Source organism: Choloepus didactylus, chromosome 7, assembly GCF_015220235.1.
Source record: "Choloepus didactylus isolate mChoDid1 chromosome 7, mChoDid1.pri, whole genome shotgun sequence".
NCBI lineage: Eukaryota > Metazoa > Chordata > Mammalia > Pilosa > Megalonychidae > Choloepus > Choloepus didactylus.
In genome coordinates, this window is record NC_051313.1 from 69589537 (window position 1) to 69609614 (window position 20078).

General features: G+C 37.3%; 2 protein-coding genes across 12 annotated transcripts in view; one reads left to right on the forward strand and one right to left on the reverse strand.

The window, feature by feature from the left end:
* Positions 1 to 14874, reverse strand: part of DOP1A (DOP1 leucine zipper like protein A) — a 181121-nt gene extending 166247 nt beyond the window's left edge. For all 10 annotated transcript variants that reach the window (XR_005217870.1, XR_005217869.1, XR_005217868.1 and 7 more), the window contains exon 1: positions 14774 to 14874. The gene's annotated coding sequence lies outside the window, so the exon portion shown is untranslated. The remainder of the gene's footprint in view (positions 1 to 14773) is intronic.
* A 550-nt stretch (positions 14875 to 15424) lies between these two features.
* UBE3D (ubiquitin protein ligase E3D) overlaps positions 15425 to 20078 on the forward strand; it is a 168443-nt gene continuing 163789 nt past the window's right edge. The window contains exons 1-2 of one of the 2 annotated variants that reach the window (XM_037842951.1): positions 15425 to 15656; positions 15992 to 16797. In XM_037842951.1, the coding sequence (XP_037698879.1) occupies positions 16631 to 16797 (167 nt within the window). In that variant the 5' untranslated portion in view covers positions 15425 to 15656; positions 15992 to 16630. The remainder of the gene's footprint in view (positions 15657 to 15991; positions 16798 to 20078) is intronic. The other variant, XM_037842952.1, reaches the window with a different exon arrangement.

Here is a 20078-nt window from a genome sequence, read left to right on the forward strand (position 1 = left end):
CTCACAATATTATACCATCTTAGTTAACCTATCTTTAATGTAAGTTGTAAAATTGGGTAGAGAGCAATACTAGAGGTCAGTAATAAGGGGGGATAAGGAGTGTGGGATGTTTGGGGTTTTCTTGTTTCTTTTTATTTCCTTTTCTGCAAATGTTTTGGTAATGATTATGGTGATTGTGCCAGTTTGGATATATTATGTTTCCCACAAAAAGCCTTGATCTTTAATCCAATCTTGTGGGATATTGGGATTAGGTTGTTTCCATGGAGATGTGACTCCCCCAACTGTAGGTGAAATTTTAGATTAGATTATTTCCATGAAGACATGACCCTGCCCATTCAGGGTGGGTCTTGATTAGTTTACTGGAGCCCTATGAGAGTTCAGATAGAAGGAGCTCAGTGCTGCAGCCAAGAGAAACATTTTGGAGATGGCCATTGTAAGCAGACTTTTGCTAGTCCAGAATTTGCCTGGGAGAAACTAAGAGAACATCCCCCAGATGCCTAGAGAGAAACATCCTGGGAGAAAGCCATTTTGAAATGGCCCAGAGTAGATGCCAGCCAGGTGCCTGTGCCTTCCCAGCTATAGAGGTTTTCCGGATGTCATCAGCGTTCTTCAGTGAAGGTATCCTCTTGTTGACGCCTTTGTTTGGATACTTTTATGGCCTTAGGACTATAGCTTTGTAACCAAATAAACTCCCTTTATAAAAGCCAATCCATTTCTGGTATTTTGCATAACGGCAGCATTAGCAAACCAGAACAGTGATGAATGCACAATTATGTGATGCTACTCTGAATCACTGATTGTATACTTTGAATGGATTGTATCATGTGTAAATATATCTCAATAAAATCACATTAAAAATTAAAAAAAAAAGATTACCCACTATAACCCTGATTCTTGAACTGCTGTGTTTCCCCAGTTCTGACCCAACCCATTACTGCTGTCCCAAACCTTCCCACTCTGTGAAAATACAGATACTTGATCAAAAGATCTTTAGCCTTTTTTCTGCATATCCCGGCACCTTCTTGTTTTAATTATCCTCTGAGGATACCACTGCCACTGATGCAGCAGCAGGAGTAGCAGCATCTTAGCTATCCTTATTTTGTTCTTTTGAAATACTAGGCACTAAGTGCTTTACTTTTTTTTTTAACTTTTTATTTTGAAATAATTTCAGACTTACAGAAAAGTTGCTAAAGAGATTTCCATATACCTTTCACATACTGATAAACTTCAAAAATTCATTTAAAAATGAATGCTTTTTGTTAAATAAGTTAAAAAAAAAGAATGCCTTATATTTTTAAATTAATTTAACCTTTTGATGACTCAATGAGATAGGTACTAGCATTATCCATATTTACAAATAAGAAAATTGAGGTACAGAGATATTAAATGATAGAGGTAGTAAATGGCAGAGCCAGGGATTCAAACTTGAGGAACCTGACTTAAGAATCCTAACTTTTAACCACTACTCTTCACTCATGGAGGATTTTTTCCTTCTCATACCTATCCTAAACTCAGGGACAGGTAGTGAAGAAAAGTGTCTTTCTTACTCCCTCTGTTATATTTATACCTGGCAATCCAGGATGAGCTTGATTATCTGCTTTCTCCATGCTTGATGTCCAAATAACTGAACATTGCTGGAGAAAAATCATACAACCAGGCTGACTGGCTGCACTTTAAATTCAGAATCACAAACCTCAAGTAGGTACTTGGCACTGTCCTTACTCACTGGTTCCTTTGTAAACTCACATTCCTGACAACTATTTCATCCCTTCTCTTCTCGCCTCAAAACTCTAATACTACCTTCCCTCCACTGCTTCTAAAGATCTAATTTTATATTTCATTTAAAAGACAGAAGCCAGAGAGACGTTATTACCTTCTTTCCAATGAATCTACAAACTTAGGTTGACCCGTATGCATTTTCTCTACTTTCCTCTCGTGCAATAAGAAACAAAGGACCCTCTTCTCATCAAAAAACCAGCACCTTTGCTGTGTTCTAGATCCCATTTCCTCTTGCCTTCTCAAGAATTTTGTCTGGGTAGTTTATTGGCTCACTCTCCTTCAGCACCGGTTTCCTCTCTCTACTGGATCATCAGCCTACAGACAAGTCGTAGAATATCCCATGGCAAAAAACTAAAACAGAAAGCCTTTCCATTACCCTGAACTACCAACCCATTTGTTCTCTGACTACCAACCCATTTCTCTTCTGTCTCACAGCAAAATTTCTTGAAAGAGTTGTCTACACTCACTATTTTCTTTTCTTGTCTCCTGTTCACTCTTCTGTCCACTCAAAATGCTTTACAACACTGTCCCTCCAAAGAAATCACCCATATAAAGGTTATCAGCAACTATTCATTAGCCAAGACAATTATCACTTCTCTAGCTCCTCATTTTGCACAACTTCTCAGCGGTGTTCAACATTTTCTTCTTAGCTTCCACAACTCTCCACTCTCAATGTGTGTTCATATCTCTATCTTCTCAGTTTCCTTTGTTGACTCTTCTTGTGTATTCAATTTGAAATGCCAAAGTGCTTCAAGGCTCTCTTTGCTTCTTTCCCCCTAGGTTATCTCTTCTAGTTCTATAGCTTTAAGTAGCATCTGTCAACTGATGTATTCTAAATTTATAACTGTACCACATCTGGTGTCCAAGGCACCACTTTCCACTTCTATTTTTCTAACCAATTAGAGCCAATCTTTATACCTGAAAGCTCTTAGGCCAACTCTTTGTGTCGCTAGCTGCTTCTGTCCCCTAGGTAATATCAAACTCTCAGGGAAATCTTTTCTGCTCAATCTATATCAAGGGGCCTGCCTCTAGGCCCACGTTCTTACCACCTACTCTATAATATCACATTAATACATTCCTAACACTTATTAAATCTAAAATTGTCTTATTTATTTGCTTGTTTACTGTCTATCTTCTCTTGCGGCAATGAATATGTCATGAGATTATGTGTCTCACCCAACTTGCTCATTCTTTTATCAGTAGTGTGCCCGATACACAGTAGATGCTCCAATATGCATTGAATAAATGAATTAATCTATCATTGTGAACACAGTTCACATATGATCTTGCTTTGTTTTGAGAAAAGCTTTGTAGGAAAAAAGCAGTGGGGCTACAGTTTATTTCTTACCAGTGTAGCCACATGTGACCTTACCCCCTCGAAAAAAAAGGAAAATAAGGCTATAAAGTGCTTTAAAAAAAAACTGAAAGATTTTCCTTAAGAACACCTATAAAAAATGTGCTATATCCAGTTACATTTAAAAAAGTATTTGGCTCCACTAACTCATCTTTATTCAGCATAATTACTTAAATGTAGAGGATGTCATCTAGCCCTCGTAAAAACAAATAAGGAATTCAGAAGTCAAATCTTTTAAAATTAGTTAATTTGATGAAAACCTCTATTTGGAGAAAATTTTGACACAGAGTTTCACTGTATTTTATGTATATATTTACCTATATTTTCACTTTTGGTCTCAGTAAAAGCAATAAAAATAACCTAGGATAAAAGAAGAAACATTACAAGCCTATAGTTCTGTCAAGGTGACAAATAAGAAAACTGATTTAATTTTACTACCTTCCTTTCTCTCTTTTTTAAGTAAATAGATGGTTGAGCTTCATTATTCATGGATTCCATGTTGAAGACTTTGCCTACTAGCTTTAATTTATAAGCCCCAAATCATTACACTTCCATAGTTCTACAAACATGCACAGAGTGGTGAAAAATTTGAGTCACTCAATGCACTTTCTCAGCTGAGGTTGAACAAAGTGACACTGTCTTCTTGCTTCAGCTTTCATACTGTAAACAAGTATATTTTTTGTGATATATTGTGTCTTTTTTTTTGCATTTTTGTTCTTTTTATTGGTGATTTCACTGTTCAAAATGCCCCTAATGTAATGCTGAAGTGCTGTCTAGTGTTCCAAAGCGCAAGAAGTCTGCAATGTACCTCATGAAGAAAATAGTTGTATTAGATAAGCTTCATCTCCAATGATTTCAATGCCAATGAACTAACTATATATGAAATAAGATGTCTTCAAGCAGAAACACACATAAAACAAGGTTATATATTAATCAGTTAACAAAAATGCTGTGACAGAGGTTTGTAGAAACCTAACCCTGCATTCCTCCTAGGAGCAATGGTTCAGTATCACTAATTCAAGTGTTTGTAGTGACTTTATAGAACATAACTCCTGCAAATAATGAGATTGAACCGTACATTCAAGATTGTACACTCTGCTAAAAATGGTCTCTGAAGTCTATAAAAATGATGATTTCAGATTCCTTCTAGCTTTAATCCTGTGATTTTTTGGTACACCTAAGCAATATGAAAAAAAGTAATTTAGAAAATAGAAAAGTATGAGCACATATTACAACCTAAAATGATCCATTAATAGGTAAGGAGATTCTACTGCAAGCATCAAATAATAAACGGCTATAATAACAAACACTAAACATATACCCTCAAATTAGAAATAATCATCCTGCCCCTACAGCACACCAGCCAAACAGACATTGCCCATATATTATTCAAAATGATGATGATGATAACAGCTGGTACTAACTTACTATTTACTCTGCAAAAGTCCTTTCATGTGGATTACCTCAAGTAACCTTCACAAAAGCTCCATGTGGCGGATATATTGATGGAATCACGTATATATGAGGAAACTGGTCTTCTAGGTTCCAGAGAGCTAAGAGGAAGGAGAAAGAACTCTGGCAGGCTGACTCCTGGGCTTGGTTCTTCATCACTATCTTCCTAAACTGATTTTTACCACAGCTTCCTTCTCTTATTCATTTTTTAAAAGCCTGTTCAGGCTATATAGCCTTTCTTGACTCCAAGTTCCCCTTTTTTAGATGTTGTATTTGTTTTTCCTATCATACTTATTAAAAAAAAAAAACACCAAAAAACCCCCACTACCATTTATGTTAGTACATCATCTTTTTGTCATTTCTTCTTTATCTTGACATAAGAGCAGGGATGAAACTCAACACTGAATACCTCAAACTAGTTCCTCGCTCAATATTGAAAGTGTTTATTTAAACTAAAGTACAAAGCAAAATGATTGTAAATTCTGATACAGAATTCTGATAAGACATTTTAAAAAACTGGGGTTTTTTTGGTAAGTTATTTATAAAATGGCAATTTAAATTCAGTAAATGGCCATGGTGGAAGAGGAAATATATACAATATATATGAAAAGACAATCTACTTCCCTGAGAAAACAATTCCTAAGAGGTAAAAATATGCTCTCAAGGGGGACAAAATCCTAGAGGTACTGCAGTTTGGGTTGAGCATCCAAAACCAGAACTTTTTTTGATGTCCCCAAATAAGAATGCCCAAAGCTGATGAAAGATTGCTGCCAGTCTGGGGTATGCTCTGGTTTACAAGTTCTATTATTAAGCACTCAAGGGATACTTTATAAGATCTAATAAAGACAGGTTTTGTTTTGTTTTTCTCTTGGCAAAAGGGAGATGTAATTCATGAAGGCAGTTTGTTATAAAGGCACAAAAATAGTTCAGAAAAAAAAAATTTCAAAAAAGTTTCCCACATTTTAATGAAAGCTGTGAAAATCACTGATAGTTCAGTTGCACATTCTGGTTCAGTCATATCATTTGCATTAACCATATCTATAGAAAGAAGTAGTTGTGTAGATAATCTAAAACTGAAAAATCCCAGTAACTAAATTTTGGCTTTAGGATCTGTCATACGTTATTCAAACATAACTTGATAATGTTTAGAATTTGCTAATATTAAAATATGTTTTTATTTCCTGTGTATATATTGACTGGGTGGGAAGAAATGAACCACTTTTTAGTGTTGAGGGGAAGTCAACCTAACAGCAAGTATCAGTATCATGCACTTCAAGAAAATCCAAATGATCTAGAACTAACCATGTTCTGTTTTTATTTTTAATTAGGAAGAAGGAAACTGCTTGTTTTAAATACACAGTAGAAGGTAAAACATGAGACTGATAATGACAAAAATGAATGCATGGCTATTCAGAGTGATTAAATAAAAGATGAAGGATGATTCTAACTTTCAATTACTCTGCCAGGTATTTTTCCAGTTTCTTTAAAACATTATTTTTCAGAAAGTATTTTTCTCAAAATAAATACGTTCATTTGTAGCTAAGAATTGTTCTTCATTTAACAACGACAGATAATGATCTGAACATTTGTTCAAAGAAGTAATCTTAACTAAAACATACTACTAGAAATAAAGTAGTTAAGTAGTCTTAACTAAAACACACTACTAAAAATAAAGTAAAAGAATCAAAAATAAACTTTGGAGTTCAACTAAATACATCATATTAAGTTAATCAAATTACTATTTTCAAGAAAATAAAATTTAACCAACATTTTAAACAAATTAGTAATTTAACAATAAACAATGTTTTTATAAATTCTTAAATAGTATACCATGAACTAGTTATAATATTCAATTTAAAAATATTGTGTTATACAGTACAAGAAGTACAACCTGTTGAGCACTGCTATTATTGTTCTTTGAATTTGTTTTTTATTTGCTTACTGTCAACAGCACCATCATCTTTCTGATTATTCAAGCTTGTGCTTTAACTTTATTTCTTATTCTCATATCCAGTCTATCAACATTTCTTTTCACTCCTACCACAATCTCTCTCAGAATGGTCCCTCCCAACTCAGTGCCTTTATATATAATATCCTTCTCTGGATAAACCCTTCTCCTTTCCATTATCTGAAATTCTTCTACCAAAATTAAACTCAAAATGATATGCCTCTGCATGAAATGTTCGCTGATTCAAACCCTTTGACTCGACTCACTCTTGAATCAGTACCTTTATCAATATTCAGAAACATGGCTTATATTACAATATTCTTCATGTTTCTAAACATTTGAAGTCATTTCTGAGACCCAGCCATTTATTTCCTTTGCTAAAACACAAAATCCCAACTTGACTTGGCTAGTACCAACTCATCCTTCAAGTCTTAGATTTTACCCGCTTTGGGAAGACTCACCTGGCCCTTCTACCAGTCCCCAAACTCACATATGCACCTCCTTCCTGAGGACTCCCACTACACACTGAACAATTAAGTGCAACTTAAAAGTGTAAGGCTATTTATCTGTATAACTCAAAGGACTAAGATTGCTGGACTTTTATAGATTTTCTTATTACAGTCAGTTGTCACTTCTATATACTGACTGTTTATTTGCATTGCTTTTGTACTACTGCTTTATTTTATAATAAAGACACAGGAAAGAAACCACTCGTTTGGACGAAGGCTTTCTTATGAAACAAAGATTATGCATCCTAGATGGCTCTCTACTTACTTCCAATTTGAGGGTGCATCCCAAAACTTCAGATTAACAGAAATCTATCCTTGGCTGAGTACCAAATTATTGCATGTGCTGATAAACCTATTATCACCACTTACGTAAACTTTCATTTTTTTGTAAAACAGTAAGATTAAATGGTTTGTTTACCTGATCTCTTTGTTTATGAACACAAAATAATTGCAATTTAAACATTCAACTTAAAATGTAGATATATGCCTATAAATAACCATAACAATTTGAAATATGAGATTTATTTTACAGAATGAGAATAGAAATTTATTTTCCTGCCTGTTCATACTAAACTCATTACACAGGAGAGGAGAATTTGTCATTACCTCAGAAAAAAAGGGTTGCAGATGTCTTCTACAGATAGAAATATGAAATATTTGAAAACATAGCTTTAAAAAACTTAAGAAGTAGAGAGGAAGTAAAGGGGAGATATCAAATGTTTTTAAGTTTATACTTAAAAGGAGCTTTGCCAAAAAACACTGTATTTTTATAGGAGCTTTGCCAAATAAACATTATTGTATCATTTCATTACTCCTGCATCAAGTTACCATTTTAATTGTCATTGGTTTTTAGATTTGAAATTTATTTCTTTAGATTCAAACATTTATCTTAAAGCTAATATATTCCCAGTAACAATAAGGAACCAGTATTTTATTTGTAAAAGTAACATTAGTAACACAGGACATTTTTGAAAACATAAAGTCACTTATCTAAGTCAATAATGATCTTATTAACTTTTTTTTTTTTTTCATTTTTATTGAGATTGTTCAGATAACATACAATTATCCAAAGATCCAAAGTGTACAATCACTTGCCCCTGGGTACCCTCATACAGCTGTACATCCATCACACTTAATTTTTGTTCAATTTTTAGAAACTTTTCATTACTCCAGACAAGAAATAAAGTGAAAGATGAAAAAAGAAAAAAAGAAAAGGAAACTCTAAACCTCCCCTATCCCTAACCAACCCCCCTCAATTGTTGACTCCTAGTATTGATATAGTACGTGTTACTGTTTATGAAAAAATGCTGAAATATTACTAACTGTAGTATATAGTTTGTAATAGGTATATAGTTCTTCCCTATATGCCCCTCTATTATTAACTTCTAATTGTATTGTCATACATTTGTTCTGGTTCATGAAGTGATTTCTAGTATTTGTACAGTTGATCATGGACATTGCCCACCATAGGATTCAGTTTTATACATTTCCATCTTTTGACCTCCAACTTTCCTTCTGGTGACATATATGACTCTGAGCTTCCCCTTTCCACCTCATTCACACACCATTCGGCGCTGTTATTCTCACATCTTGCTACCAACACCCCTGTTCATTTCCAAACATTTAAGTTCATCCTAATTGAACATTCTGCTCATACTAAGCAAGAGCATCTACATTTCTTCCACAAGGCAGGAGGGAGAGTCAAAGAAGGTAGAGAGGCAAAAGAAAGAGGAAACAAAAAAATGACAGCTAGGAAGCAGCAAAAGGAAAAATAACTTTAAATCAAAGTAGAATAAAGAATCAGACAATACCACCAATGTCAAGTGTCTAACATGCCTCCCCTATCCCCCCATCTTATCTGCATTCACCTTGGTATATCACCTTTGTTACATTAAAGGAAGCATAATACAATGATTCTATTAGTTACAGTCTCTAGTTTTTGCTGATTGTATCCCTCCCCCAATGCCTCCCCATTTTTAACACCTTGCAAGGTTGACATTTGCTTGCTCTCCCTCATAAAAGAACATATTTGTACATTTTATCACAATTGTTGAACACTCTAGATTTCACCAAGTTACACAGTCCCAGTCGTTATCTTTCCTCCTTTCTTGTGGTGTCTCACATGCTCCCCATCTTCCTCTCAAGTGTATTCATAGTTACCTTTGTTCAGTGTACTTACATTGTTGTGCTACCATCTCCCAAAATTGTGTTCCAAACCACACACTCCTGTCTTCTATCACCCTGTAGTGCTCCCTTTAGTATTTCCAGTAGGGCAGGTGTCTTGTTCACAAAGTCTCTCATTGTCTGTTTGTCAGAAAATATTTTGAGCTCTCCCTCATATTTGAAGGACAGCTTTGCTGGATACAGGATTCTTGGTTGGTGGTTTTTCTCTTCCAGTATCTTAAATATATCACACCACTTCCTTCTTGCCTCCATGGCTTCTGCTGAGAGATCCGCACATAGTCTGATGAAGCTTCCTTTGTATGTAATGGATCGCTTTTCTCTTGCTGCTTTCAGGATTCTCTCTTTGTCTTTGACATTTGATAATTTGATTATTAAGTGTCTTGGCGTAGGCCTATTCATATCTCTTCTGTTTGGAGTACGCTGCGCTTCTTGGATCTGTAATTTTATGTCTTTCATAAGAGATGGGAAATTTTCATTATTTCCTCTATTATTGCTTCTGCCCCCTTTCCCTTCTCTTCTCCTTCTGGGACACCAATGATATGTACATTATTGTACTTTGTTTCATCCTTGAGTTCCCGGAGACGTTGCTCATATTTTTTCATTCTATTCTCCATCTGCTCCTTTGCGTGTAGGCTTTCAGGTGTTTTGTTCTCCAGTTCCTGAGTGTTTTCTTCTGCCTCTTGAGATCTGCTGTTGTATGTTTCCATTGTGTTTTTCACCTCTTGTGTTGTGCCTTTCATTTCCATAGATTCTACTAGCAGGTTTTTTGAACTTTTGATTTCTGCCGTATACACGTCCAGTGCTTCCTTTACAGCCTCTATCTCTTTTGCAATATCTTCTCTAAACTTTTTGAATTGATTTAGCATTAGTTGTTTAAATTCCTGTATCTCAGTTGAAGTGTACGTTTGTTCCTTTGACTGGGCCATAACTTTGTTTTTCTTAGTGTAGGTTGTAATTTTCTGTTGTCTAGGCATGGTTTCCTTGGTTATCCAAATCAGGTTTTCCCAGACCAGAAGAGGCTCAGGTCCCAGAGGGAAGAAATATTCAGTATCTGGTTTCCCTGCAGGTGTGTCTTAGAAAATTGCTCCACCCTTTGATGCCTCGGGCCACTGTGCTTTTCTGTCCAGCAGGTGATGCCTGTTAGCCTATAATTCTTGACTGGTATGAGGAGGTATGGCCATGTTCCCCCAGGCTCTGGGGTCTGGTTCTGAATGGAAAGGGCCCCACCCCTTTCCTCCTAGAGAAGACAGATCCCTCAGGTGGAGGTCATTAGCAATTCAATGGTCTGGCTCTCTGCTTTTTGTGTCTCCACCCTTCCTGGAGTCACAGCCCTGGAAACTGAAAAGGACTGGGGCTTTCTCCACTGAGCCAAAAAAGAAACAGATAGTCCTCTTCAGACCCAGTCCAAGGCAACCCTCCGGCTCTCCCAGGTCAGTCGTCACCCAAAGCCTCTGTCTGTTTTTTGGGGCTGCGTACCTGTAGTGAGCAGTTGACACTCGCTATTTAAAACACCAGTTGGAGTTCAGCTGAGCTGTATTCGCTTGCTGGGAGAGAGCTTCTCTGTGGCACCACACGGCTCTGCAGCTCGGGCTATGGGGGAGGGGGTCTCCCGACCTGGTTCCGCAGGTTTTACTTACAGATTTTATGCTGTGTTCTCGGGCATTCCTCCCAATTCAGGTTGGTGTATGATGAATGGATGGTCTCGTTTGTCCCCCCGCAGTTATTCTGGATTATTTACTAGTTGTTTCTGGTTTTTTGTAGTTGTTCCAGGGGGACTACTTAGCTTCCCGTCCTCTCTATGCCGCCATCTTGCCTGAGTCCTCGTCGTATTAACTTTTAGTCTTAGTATAGTATTTTAAAAGTTAACTCTAGTACATCTTTTATTTATTCTAGAGACTTTACTTCATAATTCTAATACTGATAAAATTCCAAGGAATTTTCAAACCCTGATTAATCAAGTGTCCTGAAATTTGGGTAACAAAGCTGATGTGAGATGATTTTCGGGAGACCAACAACAGGACTAAGTAACCCTGGATCACAGGAGGAAGTTATTTCCTCTTCTTTCTCTTTCAATTTCTTTGCACCAAGAAGAAAGTCAAGTCTCAGTTTGCTGCCGAATGTTATCAAAACCTCTGTAATTCTTTATAATCTCTCTTTTTAAAAAAAGGAGTAACAAGCCTCAGGCCTAGAGCCTTTAGCAGGCAATAGCTTCCTGCTAGAATTGAACAATACCATTTGGTTTTCGTTATCTTTATGTCTATCTTCTATTTATGGAAAGTGATACCTGCTTTTAATTTATAGTAGTTATTTCAAGTTTCCCATAAAAATAATTTAAAGAAAATAGTTCCATTGATTTATAGACATATTTAGAAAATAAATATACAGGAAGCATGCAGATATGGCCAAAATTTTGAAGATGATCTAAGAATGACATAAGTTTGGCAAATACTGCACTAATCCATTTTGGTCAATAAATAAATACAACTGCCTACTGTGGGAATGCCAATGGTTTGGGCGCTGTGAAGAACGGAAAAGGATGTTCAAAAAATGTAAATAGGAAAGTCAGAGGAAGAGGAAATTACTTCAAAACGAGGTAATCTAAGGATTCACAGACGTGGTGGCATCTGAGCTAGCACCTGAAAGACAAGATATGATTCAGATGGGTAGAGACAGGGAGAGCATTCTAAGAAAGTGAAAGCATAACAACATAGGCCTTAGCAACGGACACGTTCCAAACCTTAATTGTGGTGATGGTTACACAGATGTTAAAATTCATTGAAAAGTAACTTAAAATGGGTGCACATTATAGCACACAAATTTTACCTAAAAAGTTGATACAATATATGACTAATGCAATGAAAGGATAGGTCAAAGATCATTGAGGTTTCAGGCCTGGATAGCTTGGGGGATTGCAACTACAAGAGGAGTGCAATAAAGAGAAAAAGGGAACCATAATTTAAAGACAGGGAATCTAAAGTATTTATTTTAATGTAATCAATTCTCATTACAAAGTGTTAACGATGACAGAAAAAGATTAGCTCTATACTTGTACTTAACAGTTTTATTTCAGAGAGAGAACCTACCTGAATTAAGGCATAGCTATTAAAATGAAATATTCTGTTTCTCCTTATCTTCCCCCAACTGCAGTAATAGCAGTTATACCTAACAAAGTACCAAGAGTCATTAATAGTACTCTCCCTTAACAAAGTAATAAAGAATAGACAGAAGCATCCATACTGGTTATATGCTAGTGACACTCACAGAATTTAGCAAAATAATTGTATGAATACTTAGATCATTTTCAACACCTAGATCCTGTTTGTAATCAATGAAGAAATAACTCAGAATTTATTTTAACCAAACGTTTTCATTATCTAAGCTCTTTAAATTATTTGGTTATTAAGTACATTTCAGGTGGTTTCTGTCATATTTCATAGTTGTAAGAATTCAGGACTAGAAAGGCAAATATTCATAGTAAAAACATTGCCATTATCAACAAGTCTTTAATTATTAGAACTTTAAAATATTATCTTGAAAAAAATCAGTAACTTGACCATAAAATCAAGTTCAAACATGAATTATGGTTAAAGAAAAGCACTGGGAGACCATATAAAAAAGAAGATACTCTTCTGCTGTAAATTAAAGCATGAAGATGTATGAACATCCTCAATATTAATATTTTCATAAGGAAAATATAAGCCCTTTGCTTATTCCAGTGAGAGTTGCCACTCCATCTTCATGCTCCAATAAGCTTAAACTGAAAACTACAATAAATGACTTTTAGTACTTAAAACAATGCACAGAAAAACAAAACAAAACAATAAAAGACAATTAATGGAATTTTAGAGCTGAAATGGGACTCAAGTATAGCAATGTTCAACTTGATGTTCTATGTAATTATCTTCTAGGTGATATTAACAGGTTTGCCAGGAGAAATAGGCTCTCTGGCCAGACAGGTTTAGGAAATGCTGTGATAACCTTCTCCCGGTAATTTACATGGCATATAAGCATAGTAAAGGTTTTGAGAAGTAGGGCAGTTACAAGGAAATCAAAGGCTAAACTTGGTTTAACCCAGTGTCCTTCCACATTATTTGCCATGGAACACTGTTTGGGGGAAGTAAAGCTATTAATAGCTTTAGGACAGTGTTCAAGGGAATATTAGGTTGGAAAACTTTGACCTTGTCTAATATCCTTAAAGAGATGACACACTGAGGCCTAGAGACCACACCTAGTTAGCCGCAGAATGAAGAACTTGACGTTAAGTCTCATTCCCCGTCCAGAGTTCTTTCCACTACCATAATTACAAATAGGACTCCTTTGACTGTAAATGACAACATTTAATTTCCATTTAACATATTGATTATGGTGTCACATGTTCTGGTTTGTGTATTAACATAGGTGTTTTAATTCTACCTTCAAGACTTGGGTCTCTAATAATCAATCAGGTGCATCTGGAGATTTGCTTACTGCTTAACAATTCTGGGGAATGATTTAGAGTGGTGGCTGAAAGTAATGACTTAAAGCATTTGGATAACGTGTGGTTTTAACTAACTAATGTTATAACTTTTGTCAGCTCAACTAAACACTGTGTGATCAGTTACTTAGCACAGAATGTTGATACAGACTGACCTTAAAAATTTTACATACACAATTAAAACACGAGATCTTACGTTTGCACAGAAGATACTCAACAATATCAAAATTGACAGATCTTTGTCTATACTTCAAGGCTTGTAAGGCAAACACTTAATTTTCTTTATTTTTTGTGTTAAAAAAATTTGAATGCTTTTAACTACAGTCTCCAAGTCAGATTTTTCCAACATTTTTATTTCTAAAACTCCACAGAACTCCAAGAGTAAGACTAATCAAAACACGATTTACTCAGCTTTTAACAAGTATAAGTGATGACACTTTTTCTTCTTAGGGTAGGAGTGAAGAATGTGAGAAACCGAACAAATAACTATTGTTGTGTTGCAACTTTTAAAAGGCTGGGAATCAAAGGTGAAACTTAACTTCCGTCTGACTCATCTGACTTCCTCTTAATAAACTTCGGTACTCCTTTCTAATCTCCACACGTGAACGCTAACCAGAACTGACATTCTTGTCTCTTCAATCCTAAGAAAACCCGCAAGACGAACGAGACGACACGATGCCCTGATTCCGCCAACAAAGAGGCTACTCAGCGCGCGTTTACCGTACAGGTGCGACCCACAACCCAGCCTCGCGTCCTGCTCCGCCCTAGCGCCTGAGATTTCGGACAAGCCACGGGATACCCCGCCCCGCCTCTCGCAAACCTTGCCCAGGCCGCCCGCGCGCCTCCACCCGATGCCACCACGCCGGTCCCCGCGAAACTCCCGTCTCCCCCGAATCCACAGGGCTGCCGGCCGGCTTCGCGGCTACAGGCGGGGCTGGGGCCGCGATACCCGCGCCGCGACAGAAGCACGACTCGCGGTGCGTCCCCTCAGCTCCGGAGCGAGCAGGGCCGAGGAGGCCGCCCGCGGCCGGGGACCAGCCTCGCGACCGCGTTGGGGGCGGAGACGCTGTTACCTGCTGTGGGCTCGGCCGTTCCCCGCCGGCGCCGCTCTCCTGGCAACCGCGACCGCGACACCGAGGCCGGGAGCCCAAGGGCCTGGTGACAGCTCCCAGCGTGCACTGCGCCCACGCCGGCGTCGACGTCGACGGCTCTAGATCCCCGCCCCCAATCTGCGCCTCGCCTCCGGGCTCTGGTTGTCACCACAGTGCCCTCTAGCGGACCCTGTCACCAACAGCGGGAGTGGACGGGTTCAGAGTTTTATAACGCAGGTGCTTTCTACTTGCCAGCGCCGGAGCTATCTTGATGGAAAGTTTGAAGGGCTGCTAAGAAATGAAGACTTTTCATACGAGGAAGTTGAGGTCCAGAGGGGTTAGAGGAGACTTGTGAAGTTAGGAGACAAATAGTTGGTATCAGATTTAGAACTATTTTGAGTCTGGAACTCTTTCAATCATATCAAGTTACTTCAAGGAGATTGCACCGTTTTGCCTAGACTTTAAGATAAAAAAAAATGATGAAAAAGTTTTTACGGATACGTGACTATGTATAAAACATAAAAGTGTTTTAAAATATTCGAACATCAATTATGAGGAACATCCTGTGCTACGAATGTTATATACTTCAATATAATGTGTTAATATTTAAGCACTTAATAGCCTTGGTGTTTAAAGGTGGATGACGTTAGGGGTTGCAATTATCAGTAAACTCAATTCTTTTATAATTGAGTGTTTATCTCAAGCCATGATTTTGAATTACTGTGATGGACACAGAAATCTGTGCAGCAGCAGGATAAACTTTAAAAACCCCAAATACTGATTTTAGAAAAATTTTCTTATTCTAATGTCTCTAGAGAAGTGGATTTATTTATTTATTTGTAAATGCTTCAAATCAATATTTTTGGTATGTGGTAAATATGACCTTAGAATGACAAAGTAGAACATGAACAAACATAGGATTTTCTATGTACTGGACATGGTTGCTTTTATTTTTAAAAAACTAACAGCTTCTTTTTTTAAAAAGAAGTCCTATTGTAATTCTACTGTGGTTCTTATATTTTCGTATTTCCCCATTACAAGTATTTAAATTATACTAGATATTTTACTATATCAAAATTTCCAAAATTATCTTCTAATAGTACTGTAGTATTTATGATTTCTTTGTGTCAGTTTTTACTTCTGTAAAAGTGGATAGTGGAAAAGTACATATGGAATCATCCCCATCTTCCTTTTTTTAAGGTTTATATGAATGGTTAATCCCGTGATTCAGGATACTGGAATTCTCTTCTGCACAGGTAATAGAAAACCTCCTTACCCTGCAAAAAGACAAAAAATAAAATCGCAACTGTTTCAGTGTTACAGAGATCATTTCTAAGTTGAGAAGAAATGTCAAGTCAGTCCTTGACATTTGTTGCCTCAGAAAGAGAGAAGCTACCAAAGGACCTTAATTCATAAACAAAAGATCAAAATAAAGCGAGTTTGGGGTAAGGAAATATGCTCTTGGCTCTGCCGGGGAGGCGCCCTCCTGTATCGCCCACTTTCATCATCTCCCTCTCTTGATGCCCATCCCTTACCCAAACTAGCCAAAGGAGTGTACCCCGGTCTAATTTTTGCGGTAATTTCCAGGGAGGCTGACGCTGCAAGGCCAGCCGGACGAGAAGCGATGCCAGAGAGATGCCTGGCCCCCGTCCACCTTTCTCAGCGCTCCAGGTCGAAGCCTAATTTTAAAAAAACGCACTCCCCTCTGATGCAGAGCCCTCGCGGCGGCGCGCTCTCCGTCCGGCAGGCGGTGCTGTGAGCTGGTAGGCTGCGCTAGCCGCGCACTCTGATTCAGGGCGGAGCGGGCAAGTGCGGCTGCTGCTCCTCCTCCTCCTGCTTATGCTCCAGCCGCATGTGCAGTCGCGCCTGGTTCCTGTAGTCCAAGTGTGTCAGAGCCTCCGGCTGGATTCCACCCGTAACTGGACCGCCGCCATGCAGGCGGCGGCGGCGACGCGCGCGTTCGTGGAGGTGCGGAGAAGACTGCAGAGCGCGCAGCTGATCGTAGGGTAAGTCCGGGGGCGCGAGCGTGGGCGCCCAGGCGCGGGGCCCAGGCTGCTTTTTTGCTGCCCGCGGGGGCCTTCTCCTTTCTCGGAGTTTGAGTTTCTTTCCACTCGTTTAGATAAGCCAGTACTCCTCAAAGTGCTGTCCCGGGACTGGTAGCCTTGGGGCATCACCTGGGAGCTTTTCAGAAGTGCAGAGTCTTAGCCACGCACTCCAGAGTCAAAATCTACATTTCAACAATATTCTAAGGATTCATATACAAATTATAGTTTGAGGAGCAGTTATGCAAAATATGCTTCTGGCAATGACCGGCGTTTCCAACAAAAGGCAAAAAAATGCCTTGTCTACCTCTGTCCTAGTTATGGGACCAATTTCTATGAGTGAGCTTGCTGTTTTGTAAACACCGTGTCATTTTTTTTTTTTTTTAATTTTTTTCCAGAACTCACACAGTCGTTCAATAAACGTGTGTTTAGTGAACGACTAACAAAAGTTGCAGATTTCTTATTGGAGCACATTCTTTTATTCATATTCTGAATCCAGTAAGAAGTTGTTATTTACTACATAAACAAGAAACTTTTAGGAAAAATATTCTTTACTTGTTTGGAAGCAATTTGAGTAGTATGTGGTCCCCTCACCTATTCCCTTGTGACTGCTCTTTCAAAAGAGTAAGTTAGGTGGAAAATCCTGGAAAATTCATTTATTACATAGTGCCACTCAGATGCTTAGCTTTTCCACTTATTCTTATTCTTTGGATTTGACAAGAGAATTGGGTTCAAATTCTAGCTTTCTCACAAAGGTAGAATCATTTACTCTTAATTTCTTCAATTGTAAAATGGGGATGATATTAATTTATTACTGTGTCAGAAATCATGAGTTCACACAAATATCTCCAATTCCAGTCCACCTTGTAGAGTTAATGGAAGACTCAAAAAGATGATGTATATTTTGTTAAATTTAAACTGTCATAGAAATGTAGATGGCTTTATATTTCAGATCGCTTTAAATCCTGAGTTTCAGTTCCAGGAAAGGAAATTCTTTGTAAATTTGCTGACTTCTACACCCCTCCCAACCAGTTACTCAAGGTGGTGTCTGTGCCCAGTATCTACAGATGAATTGAGGTGTGCCTTTAATACTTATTATAATGTAATACAATAATACTATCATTTATTATCCTGTCACAGCATCCCAGACTATTAAAGTACTGTCCACCTTCTGCTTTCCCATCTCCTTACCTCCTCTCTAGGGCTGGAGTCTGAGTTCACCTGCCCAAAACCATGCCATTCCTGAAGCCTAGGGATCTTCTGAAGCTGTATATTTTTCACATACATTACTCACTTTTTATTCTTAAGTGGTTCTGATTTTTGCAGATGGTGTTTTTTTTGTGGAGACATAATTTTTATACAATAAAACATAGAGTTTAAATACTCAGTTTGATAAGCACAATCCTAACAAGACAGAACTCTATCACTTCAGAAAGTTCTCTGGTGTCCTTTTTTCAGTGAGTGTAAAACTTAACCCTGCTAACCATCGTACTATGATAACTAATAAGCCCAACTGCAAGGTTAATTGTAAACTATGTTTCTACCAAGGTGAAACCTCAGCTGTCAGGTATCATAACAACCTCTTCTTTTGATTTGTTATTTAGCAATGAACTCCACATCATCCCTTTCTGTCCTCAACTCTTAAACAAAGATTACCGAGATCTAGCCCTCCCCCCTTCAAGAGAGCAGTGAATCCAGAGCTGATCCCAGTTTCTCATAGTCACGCTCAAATTAATCAGCCTGAGCCGAAACCTTACGAAAAGCTCTTCCTTCCTCTTATCATGGGCCCTTCACGGTTCCCCTGGAGTACTTTCCCTTGTTTAAACAAGTTAATAAACTTAACTTTGCTGGACTGCTGGTTTGTCTCTGGTGATCTTTGGCTGTTGATATTTATTACCAATTAACTCTCCCCACCCCAGGAGCAACCTCTGTTCTGAGTCTGTCAACATAAATTTTGCCTGTTCTTGTACATAAGTGGATTCATGTAGTATGTATTTTTTTTTTTGCATGTGTCTGGCATCTTTTCTTCAACATAATTTTTTTGAGATTCATGTTTCATCTGTTGTTGCATATATCAGTAGTTCATTCTTTTTTCTTACTCAGTAGTTTTCCTTTGTATGTATATATCACAATTAGTTTATCCATTCTCCTATTGCTTGATACTTTGGTTGTTTCCAGAGTTTGTTTAATAAATAAGGCTGCCATAAACATTCCCATGCAAGTCTTTTTGTGTACATACATTTTCATTTCTCGGGTGAATACTTAAGAGTAGTATTGCTGTGTCGTCAGATAGATGTGGATTTTACTTTATAAGAAATTGCCAAACTGTGCTCCAAAGTAGAATGCTGAAAAAATGAAAGTTCTTGTCAGAAAAAAGTGAGTTCCAATTATTTCACATTCTTGCCTACATTTTGTTTTGTCAGTCTTTTATTTTAGCCATTCTAGTAGGTATAAAATCATATCTTGTGGTTTTAATTTGCATTTCCCTGATGACACTAATAATGTTGAGCATCTTTTCATTTGTTTCATTTGTTTTTTGGCCATTTGTATATGTTCCCTTGCAAAGTATATGTTCACATTTTTTGACATTAAAATATCTTTTTATTGAATTGAAAGAGTTCTCTATATAGTCTGTAAACAAGATCTTTCTCAGATGTATACCTTGTATTTTCTCCCAATCAGTGGTTTGCCTTTTCATTTTCTTAATAGTGTCTTTGATGGGTAGAAAATTTTAGTTTTAATGAAATTCAGTTTATCCATTTTTTTCTTTTATGGTTAGTGTCTTTTTGTGTCCTAAAAAATCTTTGCCTGTCTGATTTTTTTCTGTTTTTTTTTTCTTTTTTTTCCTTTAGGAGTTATATAGTTTTAACTTTGACATTTAGGATTGTGATCCATGTCAAATTAATTTTTATGTTTGGAATGAGGTAGAAGTCATACAGCTTATTTGTTCAATAAGTATATCCAGTTGTTTCAACACCTTTAGTAAAAGAGATCTTTATTCCTGTCGTTGAAATAACTTAGTGTTTTCATCGGAAATCAGCTGACTATGTGAAGGCCTATTTCTGGATTTTTTAGTCTGTTCCACTGATCTTTTGTCTGTCCTTAAGCCAGTATAACATATCTTGATTAATGTAAGCTTTAAAGGAAGTCTTGAAATCAGGTAGTATAAGTATTCCAACTTTGTTCTTTTTAAAGATTATTTTGAATATTTTAAATCATTTACTTTTCCATATAAATTTAAGAAT